This window comes from Phoca vitulina, unplaced genomic scaffold, assembly GCF_004348235.1.
Source record: "Phoca vitulina isolate PV1807 unplaced genomic scaffold, GSC_HSeal_1.0 scaffold24, whole genome shotgun sequence".
NCBI lineage: Eukaryota > Metazoa > Chordata > Mammalia > Carnivora > Phocidae > Phoca > Phoca vitulina.
Window position 1 is genome coordinate 45,675 of NW_022589727.1, and position 25,586 is coordinate 71,260.

Genomic DNA, 25,586 nt, shown 5'->3' on the forward strand with positions numbered 1-25,586 from the left:
GGTACAGGCCAGATAGTACATAGTTTGAGTTCTGTGGGACATACAGTTTCTGTCACAACCACTCCACTCTGCCGTTTTAGTGCAAAAGCAGTCACAGACAAAATGTAAACAAATGGATGTGGCTCCGGTCCAATAAAACTGTATTTATGGACACTGAAATTTGAATTTCATATAATTTTCACATGTTACAAAATATTATTCTTTGTTTGATTTTTTTCCAACCATTCTTTGCTTGCGGGCTATACAAAAACAGGCCAGGAGCTAGATCTGGCCCTCAGACTACAGTTTGCCGACCCCTGCTCCAAGTCAGCACGTATATTCAGGTGACTCCCAAGTGGGCATCTCTACCAACTCAAGGATCAGCTCAACAAAGCCTCCCTCCTCGCTCCCAACGTAGGACCTGGGTCCCAGGGGCCACTCCATGAATACTTCTTCAATGAGTGGCTTGCCTCATTAAAAAAAAAAAAAAGGGTGGGGGGCACCTGGCTGGCTCAGTCAGTAGAGCACGAGACTCTTGATCTCAGGGCCATGAGTTTGAGCCCCACGTTGGGGATAGAGTTTGCTTAAAAAAAAAAAAAAAAAAATCCAGAAGACTAGATTTTAGAGTCAGACACTCATTGCTTACCAAATACCATCCTCATCCTTTCCCCACCCCCAGTTACTGATCACGTATTTCACATTCATACGAATAAGTGAATTCTTCCAAGCACTGAAACAGTAAGCACGGTTTCTACTTCACCTCAAGTTCAGCTTTTGCTAACTCCGTCTTTTCAAACCAACAGGAACTCTGCAGAGTAATAAAGTTAACACTCTAATCCAATAGAGATCAGAGAATGTTTCTATCATCTATCAAGTGATTAAAACTCAGTACTGATAACTTCATGCATTCATTTCTGGAAAGTAATAGCTCCAGGCATAAATAAAGGTAGGAAGGATGGAGAAGTACAGTGTGAAGCAAGCTTAGGAATTTAAAATTTTTATAGATCCTCCCTTTATAGTGTCAGCATAATGCAGCACTGAGAGCTAAATTTCAGTCCTTCCCCTTCCTTTCTCTCCTTTCCAATTCCTAAGACTTAAAAACACTTACTTGGTAAGTCACGCATTCAAAGAAGTGATTTCACCTCTCTTTCCAATAAAGCACACAAAGGGCATCCGGCTTTTTGGGTGAGGACGACAAGCCTGAGAATTTCAGATATGAGGATGGAGGTCCATTGCACACTGCAGCTTCGAAATCATCCCCGTGTCACAAAATCCAGAATTTTATTCTGGGGCATTCAAAGAGGCAGAAGGCTATCTCTGGGAACAGTCCTATGGCTGTAGGTAAGGTCATATCTGATCAGGACAACGTAGCTCTTTCTAGGGTAATGAATTTGACTTTGCACACCCCAAACCGTGGGCTGTTGCTCAAGTCCTGGCAGTGAGGGGGATGGAGCGAAAACAGTTACCACAGTTTTCGAGACTGCCCACCCACACAAAAATCTGACAATACACAAAGAACCGGCCATCTCGGTGGCCAGAGACAAAGATACTCATTTTCAAAGCTGAAGAGACCCGACTCCAAAGCAAAGCCTCACTTTCTAAGTGGAGCCTAATTTGAACTGTTGCATTCTCTTCCAAGAATTTCAGAAGGTTCCACAAGCATCTAGAGAATCTTTGGTTTTATGACAGAGACCCCAGAAACCACCACAACTTGTCATGAGGACAGGGGAGGGAAAGCACTACCTCTATGTTCTGTAAAAACCAAGCCAACTTCTAAAAATTACTGCATGTTCCAAATGTCAAAATAAGACGACCGACTGTCTTGGCTTGCCCAAGACTGAAGGGGTTCCTGGATGTAGGACTTTGGGTTTTAAAACTGGGATAGTCTGAACAAACTGAAAGGCACTGGTCACCCTAGGAAATCTCTTCTTATCCAAGTCTTTGGATTTTAAATGCAACATATCAGCCAAAACACTTAGCATGAGGAAGGACACAAGCCCTACACCAAAGAAAGAACATGATTCCTAGCAGTTCTATTGAGAGCGACTTCTGAGAAGCTCAAAAACCACTAGAAACATAAATGTTACAGATTATCTCTGAGTCATAAAGGAGAGAGGGTCATTCATATGTGCTATTTTTAGCTAATCCATCATATCCAGAGCCCAAATAAATCAGATGTGGGGGAAAGTTACAAAGACACTGATGAACTCTTACCACCCTGAACCCAAAACCTCTGAAAACAACAGGGCCCCTTTCAGAGGCATTCACCAGCCCCAGAGAGTTTTGGGGACAAACACTTCCCAGACTAGGGCCATTCCCTGCTATCATGGCTGAGTGCCATACCCCTCCCAAGAAGGGAGGTCACTGTGATATAAACACAATGTGATATAAATACGATGAAACCTAGACCCATTCATTCCCAACCAAATGACACCACCTAGAGAGCTGCTTGTCATCTGTTTGACTTTTAGGAGGAAAATGACAACCAACTGAGTGCATTCAATGCCCAGTCTTAAAAAATCTACACTGTGTTAAACAGTGATTAGGGTCAGTCACCAGCCCCTTTTTCTTTCTCTAGCTTGAGCTCCAGGGCTCACCACTGGTTTTCAGAGCAATGATCTTTTAGCCTTCTAGCAGCCTAAATCCTATGAAGATGGCTTCCTCAGTCCAGTGAGTGACTTGCCTATTTTAGAAAGACTTACAGCAGTAACTGAAACCAAAAGGAGGTTATATAGGTTCTTGACTGTTATGATTGACCAAAAATTTTTTAACATCCCACGCTTAACCCTACGAAAAGATGCAAATATTTTGTCACAGGTTAGCCAGGTCCGACCCGGTCAATTGGTGGCTACACAATAAACAGGAATGCTCCAGAATTATAATTCTAGAGGCTATTGATTTTCATGTGGGTAGAAGATATAATAATAAATTAGACACTATACCAAGATATCAGAGGCATTTCTCCTGGAGGGCACTAAGTATTCCATCAAAGAGATTGATAATTCCAAAGTAAATATGTAATAAGCACACAGACCTTTAACAGTTGGAGGGAGAACGGCAAAAATGAATAAACAAAAAGCCTACAAAACAGGGTTCCCTACCTTCTTTTTGGAGTGGCTTCTTTCCTCCTCCTTCGTGGCTTTGCTATTTTTCCCAGCACGGGACACCTTCTGGTCGCCAGATTGCTTTATGGTGATCTTGATCTCAGGCGGGCATATATAGTTCTCCAGATTCTTTGGGGGTTTCTTAGCCCGCTTGGTGGTCTGAATCTTCAGCTTCAGACTCCCCTCTGTGAAGTTTGCCTCCTTGATAGAAAACTCCTGTTCTTCCAGGCCATCTCCTGCAACCCATTTCTCGCTGTCTGCATTGGAGTTGGAATCCACATCCCGCCCTGAGCCCAGTTCATCCTCCTCCTCTGGCTCCATGCGCTCTCCGCCCACCGGGATCCCCTTCCCAGCTCCCGGAGCAGAGAGCAAAGGTTCTGCACAGACAGGAGCAGCTGGGGGCTTGGCCGAGGAGACAGGCAGGAATTCCGACTCGTCCCCCCTTTGCCGGGAGCTGCTTAAGATCTCCCTGGACTCCATGACAATCCTACAGTCTTCAGGAGTTCTCAGGAGGCGGGACGGAAGAGGGGAAAAGGGAAAGGTGAGAAGAGAGGACGTCCAAAATCCCAAGGACAAAGTGGTCCAGCTGCTGGGTTCAGAGTCCCAGGGATGGAGACACGGCCACGTGTTCAGAAGAGGTCAGATCTGCAACTGAGAAGCAGAGACATTAATTAGTCGTGGCAGGAAGGAAAATGACCTCAAAAGGAACTCAACCTAAGTTCCAGAAGCCCCTTCCCTCTAATCTACGGCCATCAGAAAAAAAAAAAAAGTGATGGGAAAAAAATCAAACAGAACATGCATATCCCCAAATCGGATTCTATTGGCAGTGAGGGAAACACACACACACACACACACACAGCCCTTCATTGAATTGTTAATTTTTATGGCTATGGGCCCAAGAATAAAGAGAAGAGAAGCCAGTCCTCCAGTCCAATAACAAGCTAGAAGTTTTTTATACTGAAGCCACAGCGAGCTGAGTCACCATCAAAACCAACCATGACGAAAGGGAAGTCTGAAGTGTTGAGGCAGGTCTGTGGGAACGGCACTGGGCTGGCTTCTTGCACCACTTCCCTCTCACACGTGAAGAACAGTTTGCAAACTGAACACAACACCGCCCGCCCCCCGAGCTGTCAGGGTGAAACCCTGTGTCATCTTGGTGGAAGGACACTCACCTAACCTCCTGACCATTCTTTCTTTATCATTTTTCATGCTAAATTATTTCAATTACACAAAATTATCTTTATTTCTTAAAACAGACGCAAAGCTTAGATGCAGGCTTGAAAGAGGAAAACATAAAGAGTTCAGTGGAAAAGCACTTCGAATGCTGTGATTAATGCAAAACAATTGCTAAAAAATGTTTCTGTCCACACAAAAGATATTTCATCATGATCAATTATTTAGATAAAAATAGCCGTCCAAGACAGTTTTAATTCCCTTTCTGGTCCTTAAACGAAGTAGCATTCTGTCTACACGACAACAAAAAAGAGAAAGAGAGAGAGAGGGAGCATTTCACAGGCCTTTGGAAATGTCAGGGATGGCTCTCACCACCGCCCCTCCCCACCTCTCCCCACCCACGGGGATCTTTGATTCTGCCTTCCTCCCAGAGGAAACCAGAAACATCAGTCAGGTTCTCTTCAGACCATCATAGGATCAGCTAAACTATCCCTCACCCTTACTCACCACATGTCCCATTATTCCCAGTTTCAGACTCATCATTTTCAAAGCCCCAAAGGAAGCCCAATGCTCCTCCTCAAGAGAAAATTGAGAGCCCTGAGGCCGCACAAAACTTCAAGGCTTTGTCTCCTTCCACCCTTAGGCTGCAGGTAAGATCACACTCAAGCCTTCTTAAATGGCTCAGAACTCTGAGGTTTCCCAGCAGAAGACATTACCCCACACCTTCAGTTTCTACCTTGGAGCCCAGCAATGTAAGGTATTAACCAGCACATGTGCCCACCAGAAAATGCCCAACAACAACTGCAAAGGCACATTCAGAACAGCGAAAAACGAAGCCTGGAGACCGGCCACGTATTTTCTCCCTCTGGAATCAGGACATTTTCAGCTGACATCCTGTGAGGAAGCTAGCCAGCAAGACAGCCAGGGTTTCAACATGAACCTGCTCCCCAGAGGCGCCCAGGTGCGTACTCGGCTCCTGGAAACTGCTCGGCCCTACAGAAAGACACATTTACAACTGCATGCTCTTAGGGGAAAAGCCGACGAATGCAGCATTTCTAGAAGAGAAGAGGCTGTCCGAGTGAGAGTAAGAGCATCTTCACTGAATTTGTCACACAAAGACTGAACAGCCACCTGTGCCCCGGGCTCCGAATGGACCAAGTCCCCACTTAGGGGCTGGGGAGGGCAGGGAGACCCGATGACAATGAAAGATTCTTTTACTTATAAGATCATTTGTCTCATCTAGACCGATCTGCCTACCTCCCCAAAACTTTATATAATTTTTAAAAAAGTCGTATTCAAGTCAACATTCATTTTGGTGTCGAGGACCATACTAGATGTTGGAGGAGACATCCGGATGCCTTAGAAAGTGTTCCTGTTGTCAAGCAGCAATTGTCCAAAAGATCTTTCTCAGCTTGTACCCCAAATCCATCCAAACTGCAAGCCGTGTTTTCGTGGTCGTGTCTGGTGGTTTACTTCCTCTGGCAGGAATCTTCAGTGTTACATTTTAATTCCCTGTCACAGCCTACGAAGTTATCCTTGTGTCAGGGAAAAAGTGAGGCAAGTTCTCCACTAAAAGTTCCCAGACTAAATCCATCTGGAACTTTGAACGTCTATTGCAGGTTCTGTGATGAAACAGAAGATGATGAAATCTAACTTTAGAGGAATGGATAGCAGTGTGAAATGGGCATATTATTAAGACAGTATCTTCCATTAAAAAAAGATTCCCTTGTAAGAGTTCCTTAGGGTTGATGTACATCTAAAACTAATGATGTAATGTATGGGGATTAACATAACAATAAAAAAATTTTTAAAAAAAAGTAACCAAATCTAATTAAAAAAAAAAAAAAGAGTTCCTTAGGGTTGATGGTATAAATCATTAACTAATTTGTAGAAGACCGTGCTCCAACACTTAAAGCTCAAGTCATAAGAGGTCCACAAAACATGAAAATCCAACAATCTGTTTTTCAGTGCTCCTCCAGTCAAGACCCTAAGATAACAATGGAAATACAATCTCTTTCCTTAGGGAGCTTATGTTCTTGAAGAGAGATCTGGAAAATAACTGAAACAGAGCAGATATTTACATGTCCTATAGTAAAGGAGAGAAACAAAGGAAAGAGAAAATGTTTCCCCCTTGGGCAAAGTAGAGATAAATCGATGGGAAAGCACACAGAAAGGTTTCAAGGAGAGCACAGAAAATGGCTTTGACCTTCAGGGGCTTCAACAGGTCCAGTGGGAAGAAGGAAGACACGAGGGACAGCATGAGGCGAGGCCTGGGGCAGGAACCTGCAGGGTCATGCTCAGGAAACAGAATGTTGATGTTCAGCCAGGAGATGCTGTACGAAATTGGGACTGGTGAAAGGTAAAGCTGGAGATAAAAGGTTACAGCCAGATCACGAACACCCTTGCATGCAATGCTAATGAGCTGGATTTTATCTTACAGGTAATGGGAAGCCATTTAAGGGATGTAGGAAAGGGGCACTATCAAAGCTGTGCTTTAGAAAGATAATTCCAGCATGTAGTGTAAGGGATGGATTAATAGAACCTGATAGTAGAGGCAGGGGGACCATGAGGAGGCTCAGCTGAAATTCAATTCTTGCTACACGGGGACCTGAACCAGACCAGTCTGAGTATGACATGATAAATACCAGAGATCAAACAGTAATGCAGTTTCAAATCATCCCAGTGTTCAGGAACACATCACTTCCAGACTTTGCACACTGGTCTCACTTGAAGAATCCAGTCCTAGGGCTCATTGGAACTCACATTCCCTGTTCAAATCAAACCAGTCTCCACAGTGGCATTACACACACAGAATTCTTCCACCTTGGTATTTTTATAGAATCTTTTCTGTATCTCCTTCCACCAACCCATGCAACGACTGGCAATAAGTTGGTCCTCACCAAATGTTTGTTGCGCAAAGGAACAAACAAACATACAGACCCAAGCCTTCCCTTATTTCAAGGTCATGCCCAAGCCTTCACTTCTCCATGGCAACATTTTATAAACTCTGGACCACAGCATTCGCTCCCTGGCCTGACTTACACTGCACCCGGCTGCATAGCTTGCCACTAAATACTAGTCTGGCATTGTCTTCTTGCTGTTTTGAGTACACAAATCTTATTTTCCTTCCTCGATTGCAATTCAGGCTCAGGCTGAGACCAACTGTGGTTGTACAGCTCTTACATTCGCTTCAGCACCCAGTGCAGGATTGGGCACTTGAAGGACTTCAAGTTCTTTCTGAATGAAAATGAATTAGCCCCCTGACAGCTATTCCAAGTCCTGTGGTTCTAAGGACTCCAACTACAGCTCTGCCCGCCCAAGCGCCCTCTGCAAAATCCAAGGTCCATGCTGAGGGTTATTATCCAGCCCCCCATGTCCACATGCACCCCTCACCTTAAAAAAATAAAAAGAAGCCTTCAAAAGGGAAGAGCAAAGAAACCTAACCTGTCTGTTTACTTCAGCAGCACACAAAGCTGTTGTTCTCCCTCTGCCTTCTCCCAGCACAGACCGGCCAACCCAAATCCACAGTTCACTTTTTTGGTGAGTCTGGAAGACAACTGAGAGTTGTGTTGTGGTGCACCCCTGCCATCATGTGAGCGTGAGCACGTGCACCCACTCGCACACGCACCCACTCGCACACTCACAGAGGAGGGAAGCCAACGACGCAAGGTGAAAACCTTCTGCCTTGTCACATTCCAGCAGTCAGCGACTCCTCCGGAGGGGGCGGAGGGGGCGGGCGCACAATGGACACTCTGTACTTGGCTCAGGGCTCCGGGTCCAACTGAAGTTAACCCTTCAGTGGCTGCCTGCAGGACCTGGTGGCAGGGGATAGGAGTAATCAAACTTGCTGAGGAAATAACTGCCCAGCAGGTCTAACGGAAACAGAGGGGGGAGAAGCAGGGTGGTGATGTTGGAAAGGAACACGGTGGGGGGGAGGGGCATCCGGGAACTTGCCCTCTACTCCTGGCTCTGCCATTCACAGTGACTGTTACACAGGCCACTTGGAGTCCCTTACTCCATGCTTAGCTCAGCAATGAATGGAGCGAGGGTTCTTCCAGAATCAAGACTCTAACTTTACCCTGCACAGCCACAGACCTATGGGGGCACTCCAAATTAGATAGTGTGGACCTTCAGAATTATTTCTCTGAGGGACCAGGGGAATCCTGCTTGGCTAGATGTGTCTCAGAACCTAAATGAGTCCCAAGGAATACATCCTCTCTAACCTCCAAATCTGCAAGATGGATGAATTTTTCCTAAGCCCGAAGCCTCGGGGAACTCTTAACTAATCCCAGAGTTTGGTGGCAGAAATGCAAATTCTTGGGCTCCACCTAGTGAATCAGAGCTCCAGGGGTGGGGGGTCTCGCCTTCTGGCTTTTCCCAAGTCCTCCAGATGATTCTGATGGGCTTAGGCTTTGCATAATGTATGTGCTTACCCCTACCTCCGGCCTTAACCAAGCAGAACTCTGTGTTTCATCTTTCTCCCTCACAGCAGTACACTGAGTCTCAAAAGAATACACGTAGGTGGCATTTGATTCATGCCTGAAATCCCCATGCCTAGCACAGTGCCCAACACATACCGGACACTCAAGAAATGCTGGTTGACCAAATTAAGAAATGAACAAACCAACACAGCTTCCCACTATCATCCACCTCTCCCATCAGCTCTGCTCCCAGGGCACCACCCACATGCAGGTCATCCGTCAGCCGGACTGTCGCCTTCCAAAGAGACAATATGGTGGAACTGGCAGAGCCCGTGGCATATTTAACAGAAGTCAAAACATGTGGATTCTGGACCTAATCCTGTCAAGTAGGAGCCTTCAGAAGCACTCTCTCAGCCTTGATGTCTCATCAACAAGATGGAATAAATGTCTTCCTGATCTACCTTATTAGGTTATGGCTTTTATCTTTTTTTTTTTTAATAGAACCACATGCTCCTTATAAAAATAAAAATAACACTTGCACCCCATACAGTCTTAAAGGCAAACCATCACAAGTATGGGAAGAGTCCTCTGCCTCATTCCTGACCTTCCCCACTCCCCCAGAACTCTTCCCCTACAGCCCCACCTCAGTCGGCTCTCTGCTCTGCAAATCCCCATAAGGCACTTCTCCCATCTTTACCTGTAAAAGCATAATCCTCAGGCCAGGACCTCTCCCCCTCAAAACTCTGAAGACTGTCTTCTAACATTTGAAGTCACAGAGGAGAAAATGGAGGGAGGCCAGCCTGGTCTGTTTCCTTTGTAGGCAACTTCTTTTATGCTGTTATAGTCGAAGATTTTCCTTCCATTATGTTAGAATTTTATTAATGACAAAATGAGTACAGCGCGGATCTCTTTCATTTTTCCCACAACACGATGAGCCTTTTGGATTTACAGAGGCAGGTTCTTCCTAGTTTGGGAATATCTTCTTTGATCATTCCTTTAGGTATTTCTTCTATTCAATGGTTCAGGCTTCTTTCTCAGTTTTTCCCCATAATCCTCACTTTAGAGCTCCCATTTCTGTCCTCCGTTGCCCTCATTTTCTCTCTCACTGTTTTCATTTCTTGATTTTGCACTGTGGGAGAGCAAACCCTAAACTACCTTCCATAATAGCAACGTAATTCGATTTTCCGTGGACATTTCACTCTGCTATTACACAGCTCGTATCCTGGCCTTCTTTCTCTACCTCATTCACCCTCCTTCCAGCTGACTCTGATGCCTTTTCATCCCGGCCCTCTCCCTCCCCGTTACGTTGTGATCCTAGCCCACCAGGGTCGCGCTTCTTCCTGTTGCAGATGTCTGGCAGCTTCCTAAAATTCTTATTCTGCAGTTGTAGTAACTAATTTTCATGATACTGCTCCTTTTACCTTACTTGGGTGTTTTCCCCTCTAAGGCCTCATGTTGGTTCTTCCTCTTTGCTCATGCTCTCAATGAGGAGAGCATCCTACAGAGGAATCTGGACCTACAGAGAAAGCACCGGGCTGCTTTTGTCTCTACGGTCCGTCCATCTGGAAGGAGGTCAAATCCTTCTTCTCTAGGGCTGTTGCTGTTATCAGTGATCCCACCCTCTCGGATTCTGACGAACGTAACAGCCATGTGCTAGAGCGAGGCTTGAGGGGCTCCTGAGGGCCTCTCCTGGGTCTCTCTTCCCAGCCCCACATGCAATGGGGTCAGGCTGGTTGCTTGAAAATTGGCTACGGCGGGAGCGTTTACACCACAGGAATCAGCAAACTCCACAAATAGCAGCTGAAAACCAAATCTGGAGAACAGGGCGTTAAGCATTTACTAGGAAGCCACCAACAGTAGACATCTACCTGCGACTGTTTTGCTGGACTCTGAGGGCTTCTTCTGCCGGATTCTTTGACACTCTGAAGAGCTGAAATGCCCAATAGGCACTGTGACAAGGGCTCTTTATGTCTCCCTCAGAGCTGGACTTGAGGAGCCGTCTCTGCCTAGAAGTCAATGCCCTGCTTCCACTCCTCCCAAACCTCCCTCCCTCTGTCTTTTCCATTTGTTTCCTGAAAGCTGTAGACTTTTGAGATTATGTATAACGCCGGTAGGAAGGAAACCATCTCCAGTTGTCTTATTAAAGTTGCCCATGCAGGAGACCCGACAACTGCCAGTTTTTCTAGTTCACAGAAATTAGGAGTTTCCGATCTTGGAAGGCAAATGGTGCAAAAGGATGGAGTGTAATCCTACCTCGTGACAGCTAGGGAAGCTAATGTAGTTCCACCTAGGCTCACTGGCCTAAAGTTATAAGCATCCCTTCTCAGATACTTTCAAGAGATTGATAGTCTGACTTTGGTTTTGGGGGTGGATGAGTGTTCATCTTTCTTTATGTCACCTAAGGTATTTAGGTGGGGAGTCAGGAGTGGCCTTTCCCATTTGATGGACTTGGCCTGAGCCAAGTCTTCCTGTCTTCATTACTCAGGCGCAGGTCAAATGGCACTTCCCTGAGCTTCACGGCCAGATCAGGACTCCCTATTTTGTGCCTTTACAGCACAGAGCTTTTATTCACTGGCATTTATTATATTTTATAAACACACATGCCATTCTTGCTTGTAACTCTGCACCCCATCTCCTCCCGCACAAGATGGTAAGTCCCCGAGGGCAAAAACTATGTCTGTTTGGCTCACCATGGAATCCCCAGAGTCTAGTCCACCCCCTGATCCATGGAGCAACACTTCAAATTATTCGCTGAGTAAATGCTGAATGAGAGACCGTGTCAGAGGCCACCAAAAGCCATTTGACTCAGTTGCCCATGACTCTGAGTGATGTGTCCCTGAAATCCTTCCTGCTGCAGAAACACCCAGAGTAAATGCTCCATCAACACTGGTAAACTGATCAAGTGACCCAACCCTTACCCAGCTCTCAATCAGCGAGGGCAAAGGTGGCTCTGCACCATGACTCTCTAACCCTACAAACACACCGTGACCCACGGCAAAGAATGAAGGTCAGACTCAGTGGCTTTTTTCTACCATGTACCTGGGTGGTACCTTCCTGATCACAGATCACCTCCTCCAAGCAGTGTTCCCTGAGTGCTGCACCCGCGCCCCCCACATTCCCCAACAGTGTTTGCTGAGCTACAAGGCCCCTGATTTGCATCACTTCATGGGATTCCCTACTAATTCCTCCAGCTGCCCTTTCTCCTTTCTCTACATTGTCACCTCTAAGTCATCCTTCAGGATTTGGGTCAAGATTCACATCCTTCATGAAGGCCGACTAGACCTTCCTTTTCCATTCCTTTTCCCTTGTGTGTACATATGCACACACGTGCACACACACACACACACACTCACAGATGGTCTTGCTCTCACTTCCCTAGGCATTCTGCTATCAAAGCATTTGGCAAACTGTATTACAATGTTCCATTTACTTATTTATCTCTCCCACCAGACCAGGAACTCCACAAGGGTAGGGGCTGAGTTTCCCATGGATCTCTGACACACTTCAGAGCACAAGGATCCTACACACAGTAAGGATCCGACAGACAGTGTCCAAGCCATGTTTCCCCTTGAAAAGAAGAATGGAAGTAGCACCGATCTGATGTCACATGTTTAGATTACTTAGCCTCTCTTTCCCACTTAGTGACTGTTCCTAGAAAATATGTTTACACTGTTCAAGTCTCATTTGGAAATTGGGTTATAAACCTACCTCAAGGGTTGTTTTGAGAAGTAATTGAAGATTAAATAAGATATTTATGAAAGAACATGCTGGGATCACCTTGGTGGATGCTCAAATTTTTTGGTAAATTTGATTTCCTCCCTAGTCTGTGTCATCTAAGCTGGTGTTTGGCTAATTGCTGCCTCTCTTCACAGATCCCAAGTAAAGCCTGAGGGACAGGGGTTGGAGACCAACCTCCCCAATCTCCCGATACAATGGGAAGCACATACAAATAGTTTAATTTGCACCTGCTAACTTGAGTGTTTGATGTTGTTTGAGTATTGCTTTTTTCTTCTTCCCAGTTTATCTTATAGAGGAAAATGACTGAGTTTAGTACAAATTACAGGCTCAATTCCCTGCTCTGCCAACTGGAGTTAGTGGCCTTGGGAACGTTCCTTTTTCTCCCTGGGTCTCCCCAACCTCATTTGTAGAATGGAGTGAAATAAGGTAAACTCTGCAACCCCCTCCAGCTCTGACATTCTCAGATGCTAAGCCTTGTCTCCTCAACTTGACAACCAGCGTCCTCCAAAGGCTGGACTGGTACCTTCCACCTCCTTATAGATTGTGCTGGGTCTGTGGCTCCATCTGGCTGAGCCTAATGCAAAACTAAGGATCAGCCCCGGTGTTCAGGGATCTCCACGATAGGGAGAGAAGCAGAATCAAACTTGTGAGGCCTGAAGCTGCACACTATGCATTAACCAACAGTTCCAGCTCTAGCTTCAAAAAACAGTGCCTCCTCTGGGAACCAATAACACAACACAACCGCATGAGCCTTGGGGCCCCTGGGGAAAGATCTTTAAAGCTCTGGCTGGGCCAATCCCCAAGTTCGTAGGGCAAGCTCTACCTCTGGCGTATCACCTGTTGCCTGTGCTCCTCCATGCAGTCAAGGAAAGCACGCACTCGCCCTGAGTAAGGGCGTAAACGCAACCAATGAGCACAAAAGGCATTATGAGTTTAATCGAAACAGCGGCCCTGCTATACGGAAGACCTGTCCTCATTTCACAGATGTGGAAATAATAGTCCAGAGAGGTTAATAACTTGCTCAAGGGCCCACACTATTTCTACCAGATCCACAATCAAATTCAGGGTTTATACGATTCCAAAGCCTGTAGTCTTACTTTTACGTGATAACGTCTCTAAAATACAAAGCGATGCCACCTTTTAACCGAGCACCCCTGGCTACTTCTACAGATGTGAGCTCCAAGACCAGTCTTTGCCATCTGACTCACCACATCGCTTCAAATCCTGGGCATCAGCTCTCTCACCTGCCCTCCTAGTCTTTTCACAGAACTGTCCAAGGACAACAGTAAGTAACATATGCAGAATAGCACCCGAGTAGCTGAAATATGGTAGACCTATAAGAAGTAACTGTGATCATAATATTTCCTGTCCAAGCAGAAGAGAGAGTGACACCTGGCAAAGAAAATGATCTTAAGTTTTAACATGCATTTAGTATATAATGGGTGCTTTAGGTTTTTCCTTGGATTTAACCCTGAGATGTGCCCATTTTAAAGATAAGAAAACTGAAGTTGAGAAATTAATTTAAATCACTGAGATAGTGCTCTTTGACTCCAAATGTCCTTTACTTTCCACTGACTCATAATGCCACCAGTCTTTAAATACCCAGAGTTAGTGGTCAACTTAAACTCTGGTCCTCCACCCTACCATTTGTAAATTGGGGATGAAAATGATAGACTTACCTGAAGGCAAAGGGGATAAACTAAACAATCCAACAAATAACAAATTCCATAGTCTTTCTCTCAAGGGCCTCTAATTTTGACCCCACTCCCTGTTCAGTCCTAATTCAAGTCCCTCAACTTCTCAACCATCTGATTCCAAAATTGCTTTGCTCACTATTGTTTGAATATAAAGTATAATCTGACACCTACATGTTTGTGTTTCTGCCACAAAGGGGATGCTAGGCCTACCAGAGCTAAACAAATATTAGCTCCATTTCCCTTCCTTTATATTTCTCCTTCAGCAATCTTGAACTGCCATTTAAATACTGCATTGTTATGAAAACTTGTATATGTCTTTCTCCAATTATACGTTAAGCCCCTGTTGATGAATGCCAGTAGCAGAGCATTTTTGTTCCCCAGAGTGGCTGATCCCCATTCTGAATGCTTGTATGTAGTTTATTGTTTATTCTAAAGATGCCTCTTTTGAACCCCAGACTGAAGAGTCAGTGGCTGACAAGGCTCAGTGGTGGATGGGACAGTCAGATGTTGGGGTTCTCTCTTGTGTGGTATGTGTGAACGTTCTCTGATTGGCACATCCTTCTGCTCCTCGCATCTACTCCCCTTGCATTCTGAAAACTGGTCATGGCTCCCGTCTCAACATGCAGCCTTGGCCGCCTTCTCGCAGGGCCCCACGTCATCGGTTTTGTCCCCTGACATTCCAGAGAACCCTGGTCTCTGGGCAGTGGTCTTCTTTCTGCCTCTACATTACCAAGTTGAGTATCTTCTCTGAAGATGGCTCTGAACCTATGCAAGAATGTCGCAGTGTTCAGGACTCAGCGCATGCACCGCCTGCTCCCTGAAGCTCTCTGGGATCTGTCCAGCCCCTGACGTTCTGGCCTTCCCTGGGCTCCTGCTGCAGTTCAGTTAGGCTTAGGCCACTGTCCTCCGCTACTCCTCTGCTGGCTTTCATAAGTTCTTACAAAGTCTTCTACCAGACTGAGGGCAGAGACAGTGTCCTCTCCATCTCTTGGCATCCCCCCAGCACCCATCAGGGTCTGGTCACGCTCATGTTTAAATGGCAATGAGCAAACAAAGTCTGTTGAATCAGAGGGCTGAAAAGTTGATGAGTTTGAATGAAAACTCTGGACAGCTAGACTGGGTCCAACTTAGAGGGCCCTGGGCTTGGTCCTTCCCCCTGAGAAGACCTCACACCAGCAAGAAGACTCCCATGGGTGATCTGCCCCCCAATCTCAGCCAGCTGGACCTTCGTCATGGGGGCTGTCTGCTCCGGCCGGCTGCCCTGCTTGTTCATGAGTAGCATCCACTTGCTGTGACAGTGCCAAATTCACATGGGAACTTTGTCCCACCTCTGCTCCTATACCAAAGCTATTCTACCCACCAAGAACCTCCCCCATTCCAATTCTATTGCCAAACCCAACACCACGTCCTCCTCGAAGCCTTCCCTGACAGCTCCTGATCACACAAATAGCACAATTCCATGAGATCATGCTCCCACTTTGGCTGCAGACTGAAGCTTTCCATTGGAGCTATGCGTGTCTCTACAGACATACTGTCCACTCTCCAAAGGCAAAAGTCATGTCTTCTACCAGACCTTTTCCACCTAAAGTGTCAGGAACAATGGCTTGCACAGTAGCAATGTTGAGATTTTAATAAGTATTCGTGGATCAAAAAACTCACTGTAAGCAAGCTCTTGAGTACAAAGTAATGATCAGAAAGAAGGCCCATAGGGCTCTCACAACAAATCATTCTTTTTAGCCACCATTATTAATCCATACTTAAAAAAAAAAAAAATCAAAGCTCTCATTGCTCAAATAACAATCGGTCACAGGCAGAGTCACCAACTGCAAGGGTGTGCCACCTGGATTTCATTATTCTGCTACAAGCACAACAATGGTGCCCCAATGTTCTCATCAGGCTACTGCGTTGGATCCATCAAATTCAGCATCTCCAGTCTCCCCATCTCTCCAGCCCCAAGTCCAAACTCAAGCAGCTTCTTTCCAATGACCGAACTGCAAATCTTTGGCAGATAGAAGGAACAGTGAAGAAATTGCTTTTCACCAAGTTAGGCTAATAGTGTTGCTTGCTTTTCTTCTCTCCTATCCCAAATAAGTCTTAGCATAAGCATAACTGCCACATTTTGGTAGCTTGCAGAACCTCCCTCTTCCTAAATATCCAACCAGTGTGCTCCTCAGTGAGCAAGAATTCCTGCTGAACTTTCACAGGGCCTCAGATCAAAGCCCGACGTTCCTGATCCCACCCCAACCCAAATCACAGAGGCTCCTGGCTTTGGACAAACTGGGGATCACCCCCTTTGACCTCAGAATGCACAGAAACCCACTCACCAGCTGTTACTGAACACAGGCCAGAGCAGGGCAGACTCTGCTGTGGGGATGGAGAAGACACGCCAGGAGCACGGGCATGGCCTCAGCCTTCATGCCCCATGGAATCCACAAGAAACAATAACGCCCAGCCCCCCAGATCCAGGAGGTCCATGGAAATAGAGATTCCAGACGCCTACTTGGTGCAGGGGGCAGTAGCAAAGCCCAGATAGGGAATATACTCCAGATTTTCTACGCCGTCTGTACTATCTCCCTTGTCCCAATGCAGTTAGCTCAGCAAAGGGGGCCAGTATTCAAAAAAGATGTAGAGAATCCTTCCTTTTCTTCCTTCCACACTATTCTCTGTCGTATTCTTAATGGTTTTTCTTCGCACTTAGCCCACCATCTGTCTCCTCCTCTCCCCGTCCCCATCCCCGTCCCCCAAGTCTGGCTCTCTGGTTCTAACAGGGGAGCTTCTGCTGACCCTATTTCCATTTCTAGAACTTATCCACCACAGCAAACAGTTAGCAAAGTGCACAACTCCTCAGTGGGACTGGTTTGGATGGTTGTTGGGGTGTCATTAAATGGGTCTGAGGAGCTCTGAGCTTTAGGAAAAAAAAAAAAGCTTCAAAATCCCCAAGACATTTTTAGCTACACAATCACAGAATTTCAGAATGGTGCCCTCGCTCCATAGCAATCAAACTCTTTCACTTCAGGATGCCTCACGCTAGGGACTAGAAAGGCAGCTCAGCCTGTCCTCCATCATAGGCTAATGGGTGGCCAGCCCAGCCTGCAGCCTGCCTCTCAGGAGCCTTGCCCAGGACCTGTCCCCGCTGAGTGCATTTCTCTGCTCCAGCTTCCTTTCCACTGCGGCCAGGCTCACTCAGTCACCAAGGAGTGGGGAAGCACTTGGACTAAAGCAACAAAGAAGATTGCATGGTTAAGTGCCAAAACGAGTGTGGTGGACAAAAAAAAAAAAAAAAAAAAAAAAGCAACTGGAATTTTCAGAGAAAGTCAAGAGCTGGGTGTGCTAGTGTAGAGATGATGCTCTAGTAGGCACTTCATAAATGGTTGATGATTGAATGAATGAGTGAATCAGTGCCTGTTAGGATGTACATGGGGTAAAACATCATTACCTCTTAGGCTTGGAGGGAGAGACGGAGTGCGTGATTGCCCCTGAAAGATAGCCAAAAGTATAAAAAGCCATTAACATAAGTGGTTCTTACTCACTCTGTTTAAGAGGCACACACTGTGTTGCTTCACGGTCCAGAGTTCCGGTGCACCTTAAACAACATTTACCTTTAATATTCTATGTCTGCATAAATTCTGTGATTCATTCACACCACAGAAATCACTTGTAAGGAGGGGCAGGGCTTTGTGGGGACAACCTGGTCCCTTTCTTTAAGGACTCATGGCCCAGGGCGGTAGTGACAACAAACAGCAAAGCCGCGTGAGCCGGTTGCCAGGCGAGTGCTTGAGACCCAAAGTGCTCTGGAGACCAGGGTGCAGAGCTGCGAGCTGGTCTGATGTCCTAAGAGGTAAATGCCTGGGCTAAAAGGGACCCATCGGGACACCTTCCAGAGAGGAGGCAGCAACACAGAGTGAGCCCAGGTGCGGAGGCGGACACACGTTCAGAGGGCCCAAGGTGAGCGAGGAAGCCAGTCTGATGGGAGCAGAGGTCAGCAAGCATTGCATAAAACGGGGCTCACTGGAGAACGCAGCCAGGTGCATGCTGCACACAGGTCGCTGGACAGGGCGAGCCAGGAATCACGGGAAAGAGAAAGAGGAGCAATCCAGGGGAGGCTGGGAGCAAATGGACTGTGGAGAACTTTCCTCATTCTAGACAATGTACTAGGTTTGCTGGGACAGAGGCAATCCTGCTAGGAGGTCTTCTCTTAAGAGAGGCTAAACATTCTGTCCTGAATGTCACTGCTCAGCCACTGGGGTTCCCTATGGAGCACCTGCCCCTCATTCTCTCTCCCGCTTGCCCCCACTCTGTGCATCTCCTTTTGTTCTTCTCATTCCTAGCGAAGAGCATTTCCTGAGCCCCAATACATCTGTGAGCCCAAACTGGATATTACCTGAGACTCTGAGCCTTAGATACACACGGCAGATACAAGGCATCTAATAATTCCACTGATGTGTATGTATATATATATACACACATTTTTCTTATGAGTCAACTCGAGAGCAGAAAACAAGTATTCCCCAACTGTCTTAGAACACAAGGGCCCCTGTAGGCATTTCTGGTCGCACCAGAGGGTTATTAATCTCCAGGCTATGGCGATAATAATCCCAGGCACCAGTTTCCAGAAGGCAGCATGGAAATCCTCTCAGAGCTCAATTACAGAAATTAGCTGGTATTATTTAATCCTCCCAACCCCTGTGAAATAGGCAGGGTAAGCATCTTTATCCCTATTTTCCTGATTAGGTTACTGAGGCTCAAAGAGGTTAAATAACCTGCCAGGGGTCCTTTAGCCGGGACTAGTGAGGACAGGATCCAGAGCAGATCTTGTCACTTCAGGTGTGATGCTGTTCATATTTTAACACAGCCTTCGGGTCCCAGGTGGGCCACCACCTTGCATCATTTCAGCAAGTCAGTGTGTCAGTCCCTCCTCTTCTGAATGGGGATACACTGCTTCTCCCTCCTTAGGAGAATCAAGGGGGCAAATCTGATAGGAAGATGTCTTGAAAAGAACAAAGAGCCATGCATATGAAAGGGAGTGCTTTTGATGGCAGAAGTTGGGTCAGGGAAACATCTATCTAAGCTCACAGTTCTGGAATTCTATCTGCTCCCCATTCATCCTTAACCCTCCCAGCACTTGGAAAGGTGGAAGCCTCAGCCTACCTGGTGTCAGCTCAGCTGGCTTTGCCTACAATTATTTCTCAAGCGTCTGTGGATCACAGTCCATCATCAGTTCCTAGGAAGGGCTACCTGCTTCCTCAAAAGGTGTCGTGTGGACCTCAGAGCTGCTCTCGCTCTCCGTTTGACCCTGGCATCATTTGCTCTGAACTGGAGAGGAAGTCAACTGTGGGTTTCTAAGCCAAAGGCCGATTAAAAACATGCTCCGTCAACCTTGGAGGGCACCCTCTGAGGATATAAGAAAACCAACTCTGAAAGGGACGCTGCTCTGACTTGAAACTTTGAAAGACCTTTGAAAATTCCAGATAAGAACTCTAAGGGCCCATTAACTTGCACTCGGTCATCTGAGGTCACCGGTTCCCCCCAAACTTCATATTGCCCCAACTTGGTAGTCTAAGTGGCCATCAGAATCTAGTTGAGGGCTAAGTGAAAATGGAAATGAAAACCCAGAGTGAAACGAGACTGTAGGGTGGCATCTATCCCCCGTATTCATGAAGTAGTGCACTCTGGACACCTTGGTGTTTTTTCTGCATTTATCAAGTGTTAGGCTACCCAAAGTGTCTGCAGCTTGATGAAGAGTTTGTGAAACACCAGGGAGGCCTTTAGAAATAGCTCTAAAAGAAGCTCAAACCCATGGCAATATGTAGGATGGTGGTGTTCCTCACTTAATCCTGGCTTAAACTATTTTTAAGAAGCTCCCCAGGTTTTATAACAGACCGCAGAACGGGAGCAAAGTTGGATGGCTTTGTTCCCTTCATCACAGGAACCAAAGGACCAAGCACAGTGATGTGTGGCAAGGACTCTATGAGGCTTCCTTTTCTTCAGGGAAGGGCTGTCCTGCTCCCGGACAAGAGTAGCTACCCCCCCCCCCCCCGACCCCATAGACCTCTCCCACACAGTGGGGCCCTGAGTAAACTCAATAACATCATCCCATTTTTTAAGGTCCTGCAACTCCTGACAATGCCTATGTGTTAATAATAATTTACCCCATTCTTCTGGCAGGAGCAGAACTGAAGCAACTTGAAATGCCATCAGCAAAAAATTATTTATTTCCCATTCCTGAGCAGCAGAGAAAACAAGGTTTCATTGGCTGGGTCTGCCTTCAATAGCTTTCTGGTTTCAATTAAAACTTCAAGTCTCCAAGGGAAAAACTGGCATTCTGGGAGGCTGAGGCCCAGCCAAGTTTCAGTGTCTCTGCAAGAATCCAGAAAGGACGTCCCATGCATCTAGCCACTCTCATCTTCCTCCTTTTGCATATTATAGAGAAGCTTTGGAGCAGAGATTGAAGTACAACTCAAAATAATGACCGGCTTGAAAGAACTCTCCTAGAGGTACATTTTTGTGCCAGAGAAGTATTGATTCAGCCCCTAATGGAATTGAAAGTCAAGATAACAGCAGAAACAGAATCAGGAATCCAGGGGAAATGCCTACCTATTTATTTCTTCTTCAGCAAACTCCTGCCTCCTGCCTCTCCCCACCTATGGTTTTCAACTAAATTCTACAAATATTCCAAGCACTGTTTTCTCTTTCTCAAAACCCTCATTTAGGTCAGGTGATTTACAAAGTAAATTTGTGTTTCACTTTGTGATTTACAAAGTAGCTTGCTGTGAATAATGCAAGTACATGACCAGAAGCCCTCCTAGCACCACAGAGGTTCACTCAGGGATACCCCTAGGATTCCCCTGTGGGAAGTCCCAAACTGGGCCTGCCAGCAGTGCCTTCCTATGTAACACTGTGATGTTAACATACAAAACATCGGATTACACCCCTTCACTTGCCTAGCCCATTTATGAACATATAAGGCAGTTGATATTTTCTCCCAAGCCAGAAGTGGCCCCTTCCTACCCTACCGCTCGCTGCCTCTCAGCCACTCCCCCTTATGTTCACTACAAGCCATCCCCTCCCCCACCTCCAGTTTGTTTATTCCAGTGACACGTCTATTTTCCCTGCTCCGGGAGACAAGTCCGTTTCCCTCCTCTGGCTCCCGATTGCATTCCCTCACCACCTCCTCCCCCCAGCCCAGCTCAGGTTACTAGAATGGCTAGCAGTGCCCACAGCCCAGCTTTTGCACCAACTCAACTGCCCAAGACTTTGATTTTTTGTCCTACCGGGGGAGGGGGCATAAGGTGCAAAGCAGCCCTTTCAGAGTACCTGGTCTCCCTATCTTCTCAGGCTACCTTCCCTGAAGTTTGCAGATACTCTTATGTTCGACCTTACTCTTCTGATCCGTCCTAACGCCCTTCTCTGGTAGCAGACAATTTCATTAAGTACAGAGGAAAACACATCTTCAACTTCGCTCTGAAACCTTGGACTCCTGAGTCAGGGCAGGAGATCAAGCCTCCCTCCGGGAGTCTCTGGATGGTGGAAGCCACAGAAAGGAGGAGAAAGGGGAGGGAGTGACCAGGGATTGTAAACTGGCTACATTTTAAAGTGCTACAAACTTTCTCCTCCCTCACACGCCCCTGGCCAGTTTGGCCCCGCCTCCCCATCCCAGCCAGACGGCTAACTGGGGTGAGCAAAGGAAACTCCCAGACCGTCCAGGTCTGGCCCCAGTGTTGCAGATGTGGCCTGCACAGAACACCACCCTTCCTCTCCACGTTCCTCTTCTCTACTCCACTCCTGTCCCCACCTCCCAAGACACACACACACACGCGCGCGCGCGCACACGCACACGCGCGTGCGCGTGTACACACGTTTCGCAAATGAAGATGAGTTTGAATGGGGTGAATCAGATTTACCTGTGTGAACTAAAGGAGGGTAGGAGGTGGGTCCCCAACAGCAAGATAGTTTTAGTACAGCTACTTTATGAAACTAGTTTTTTTTTTTTTGTATGAATCTACAGGATAAAAAAGAAAAACAGGATAAAGAGCAAAGGAATGAAAAGGTAGAGAACAAAAAATAATGTAAGAGGAAAACAAGTAGCATTGGATTTCCTTAAAGACCACAGACTCCAACCAAACTTTAGGAAAAAAAGGTGTGGATAGTGGAGGGTAGGGGGTGGGGGCTTGGAAGGAAAAGTAGCTGTTATAGAATTCTAGAATTAAACGGCCCTTTTGGAAGAGTTTCTGAGGCGATAAAGAGACACACAAATTGGCCTTTTAGCATTAGACGCCAACCATGAGATTATCAGGACAGTTTATTTGAAGCGGAAACGAATCGGAAATCCTTCCCTCAACAGTCCTTTTAGATGGATATACACACCCTCAGAACCCACACAGACACACATAAAGAATAAATGCAGCATCAGGGGGCAATAAGAGCCCTCCTCCTCCCCGCACCCCCGGTACCTCTAGCCTCATCTTCCACTTCCAATTGCACAACTTTCCGATCTCCAAAGAAAATATTTCCAGTAGGATCCGATTTCAGAATTGTTGTAAGCCTGTGGGTCATGGGAGGAGGGGTGTTTGCAGCGTGTAGGGGAGGGGGACTGGAAGACAGCATTTAGGCAAGTCACTTATTTTTTTAGAACCAGCATGCTCTACCGATCAGAAATTGCTATTACCCAGCAATGCTTCCATCACAAACAGACACCCAAAACAGCATCACCGTTATCACCATCTTGCTAAAGATCTGCCCAGTCCAGTTTACCTGACTCTGTCTCTGTGGAACTTCTCAGACAGTATTTTAGCCAAGGAGATAATGGCTTGAAAGACAAAAACAATAAATCGATACTGAAGGGCTCCCTTTCCGTAGTGATTTCCCACTGGAAACCACCGAACGGGGAAGCCTGCCGTTAATTCTCCAGCCCAGGGCTCCTCTAGAAACACACACAATGCGTGCTTTCAAAAAAGGCAGTCGTCTGCTTTTAAGGGAATTCCTGTCTTTTCAGAGTCCCAAAACCGGAGAGCACGAGAAAGAGACTCAGATCCATTGATTAAGATTTTAAGAGAAAGACTAACACAGAGCCACAACACAAGCACACACCAACCTTCGCCGGCTGGACCACTTCTTCCCTGTTCTTCTTTCTATTAACGACACGTTAGATTCTCATACATTCCCCCCCGCCAAAAAAAAATCCAACTAGGTTACAATGTAGCTCTCTAGCTCCACTTAACCTGCAAGTTACAAAGAGACCCCCCAAAATAATATATATATACGTCCTGCTGCCTTCCCACCCCTTTCCCTACCCCCTCCCCCTCCCGAGTCCACTCCACCAACGCCAAACCCGCCAGCCCCGGCAGCCGGCGGCTGGACCGAGGGAGGGTGCAAAAGGCGGGGGGGTTGGGGAGAATCAGATTAGGCGAAACTCAATAAGCTCCCAGCCCTCCCGCCCGACGCTTCCACCATCGCTGCCACCAACGGGCCACTCCAAACGAGCCAGCATCGCTGCCCACCCGCGGGCGGGCCGGAATCGCGCCCATCCTCCGCAGCCTGGCGGGGACCGGCATCCCGCCCCCTCGGCCCCGTCTTCCCCTTCCCGCCCGGTGCAAAGTCAAAGCCCCGGCGAGGCGACGTTAACTTTTGCACACAGGGCACTCACACCGCCCCCGGCCCCGGGCGTGCGGGGGCCCGCGGCGCCGCGGGAGGCTGGGCGCCGTGCTCCCGGGCCAAGGTCGCCGCGCGTGCTCACCCATGTCCCGGCGGCTCCGGCTCCGCTGGCCCCGGCGCTCGCTCAGATCCCGGCTCCCGTCGCTCGCCCGAGCCCCCAAAGGTGCTGCTGCGGCAACTCCATGACGATGAGCATCTGTCAAACGGCGAGCCGCGGGCGGGCCGCCCTCGCTCGGGGGGCGCCGGGGCCCCCGGGCGCGCGGAGGCGGCGGCGAGCGGCGGGCGCCCCGGCCGGCCCCGCGCTTCCCGCCCGGCGCGGCCGCCTCCGCCGCGCAACCGATTTATGGAGAGAGATATCAAGGGGGAAAATGGCGTCTCCGGAGCCCGAGGAGTCCTGGAGTAATCACATTCACACACACACGCCCGCACGCACACACACTCGCACACACTCGCACACAGGCGCGCGGCGAGCCCGGCTAATTTTAGCAGGAGCCAAAAAAAAAAAAAAATTTTATATATGTATATATATATCCCCGTCTCTCCGATCAATGCTATTTTTTTTTTCTTTTCTTCAAAGGATGGGTTGGAGCTTTAAAAAATGTTGCCGGGTTTGGGCTCGCAGGAGGCGGCGCGCGGAGGGCGAGGGCGCTTTTGCTGAGCTGTGCAGTTCGGTCCGCGGCGCCCGGCGGCCCTGCCCGCCCGCTCGTCCGCCCGCGGTCGCTAGTGCTGCCGCCGCCGCCGCCGCCGCCGCTCCATGGCCGCGCCCGCCCCGCGCCCCCGCCGCGTCCCCTCGCCGCCCGCCCGCGTCCCCGGCGAGCGCTGGAGTGGGGTCGGGCCCGTGTGCCTGCCTCCCGCGCCCTCTCCCGAGTCCCGGAGTCCTAGTGAAAGGAAGGGGGAGGGCGCGGGCGGGGGAGGGGGGAGGATCGGAGCGGCAGCGCGGCGAGCCGAGCGGGGACAGCCACCCCGCGATCTGCCTCGGAGGGGGCGCGGGCGCCCACACTGCTCGTCCCACGGACCGGGGGCCGCTTCCCGGCTCGAGCCGGGGGAGGCGCAACCAGTAACCAGCGAGCGACCTCTCCCTACACCCTCCCTCTCTCGGTGAATTTCGGTGAATTTCGATCAATTGGAGGGAGTGGGGTCTTGCTGGGGGAGGAGGAAAACAGTTCGTGGAGGCCGACCGGTGACCCCTCGCCGCCCCTCGCGCCCCTCCCGCTCCCCAGCGCCCTCGCGGCCCAGTGGCTCCTGCGCGCTGGAGTCAGACGCGGGGACTGGGCGGCCGCGGGGACCGCCGCGGGCTCGGCGCGGGTTCCCGGGCTCAACACTGCCACTATCTGACACAACAGGAGCAGTGTTGGGGGGGAGCTGCGCGATGAGGCGCGAGATGTGATAGGCTCTGGAAACTGGGTGCATTTTTTTTTAACCTGGTAATTGCATTTCACTTTCAGGGGTTTATTTTATTTTATTTTACTTTTTTATTTTATTTTATTTTACTTTATTTATTTATTTATTTATTTTTGTTAAGCGACATATACGCACTCAGTTGCTTAGGTGCATGTTTTTGTTATTCACAAAAATTGGACGCCTGATGAAGGGAAAGACGCAGAGAGATGGCAAATGCACGTTGGCATGCAGTTCCCTCTTCAGGGTGGTGGAAAGAATAAGATGAAGTATCTTCAGTTCATACAAAATATGGTGGTATTTTAATCCCTTTGCATGTTTGTATTTGGGTTGCAAAAGGGGAGGTTTTCAAGCTACTCACTTGCAACTGAGAAATGGCACTCCTCAGGGACATCTATATTATAGGACAATATAGGACAGATAGG

General features: G+C 47.9%; 1 protein-coding gene across 4 annotated transcripts; it reads right to left on the minus strand.

Moving 5' to 3' along the window:
* Nucleotides 1-553: 553 nt before the first annotated feature.
* SETBP1 (SET binding protein 1) lies at nucleotides 554-24,018 on the minus strand. 4 transcript variants are annotated; one of them, XM_032421338.1, is made up of 2 exons: nucleotides 23,846-24,018; nucleotides 554-3,734 (listed from the first exon to the last, which is right to left on the minus strand). In XM_032421338.1, the coding sequence occupies exon 2, from the start codon at nucleotides 3,561-3,563 to the stop codon at nucleotides 3,060-3,062; it is 504 nt and encodes a 167-aa protein (XP_032277229.1). In that variant the 5' UTR covers nucleotides 3,564-3,734; nucleotides 23,846-24,018; the 3' UTR covers nucleotides 554-3,059. The 4 variants fall into 4 exon arrangements, with proteins under 4 accessions (XP_032277229.1, XP_032277230.1, XP_032277231.1 ...); XM_032421339.1 differs by lacking the exon at nucleotides 23,846-24,018 and adding an exon at nucleotides 23,204-23,345; XM_032421340.1 differs by lacking the exon at nucleotides 23,846-24,018 and adding an exon at nucleotides 22,563-23,197.
* Nucleotides 24,019-25,586: the final 1,568 nt, after the last annotated feature.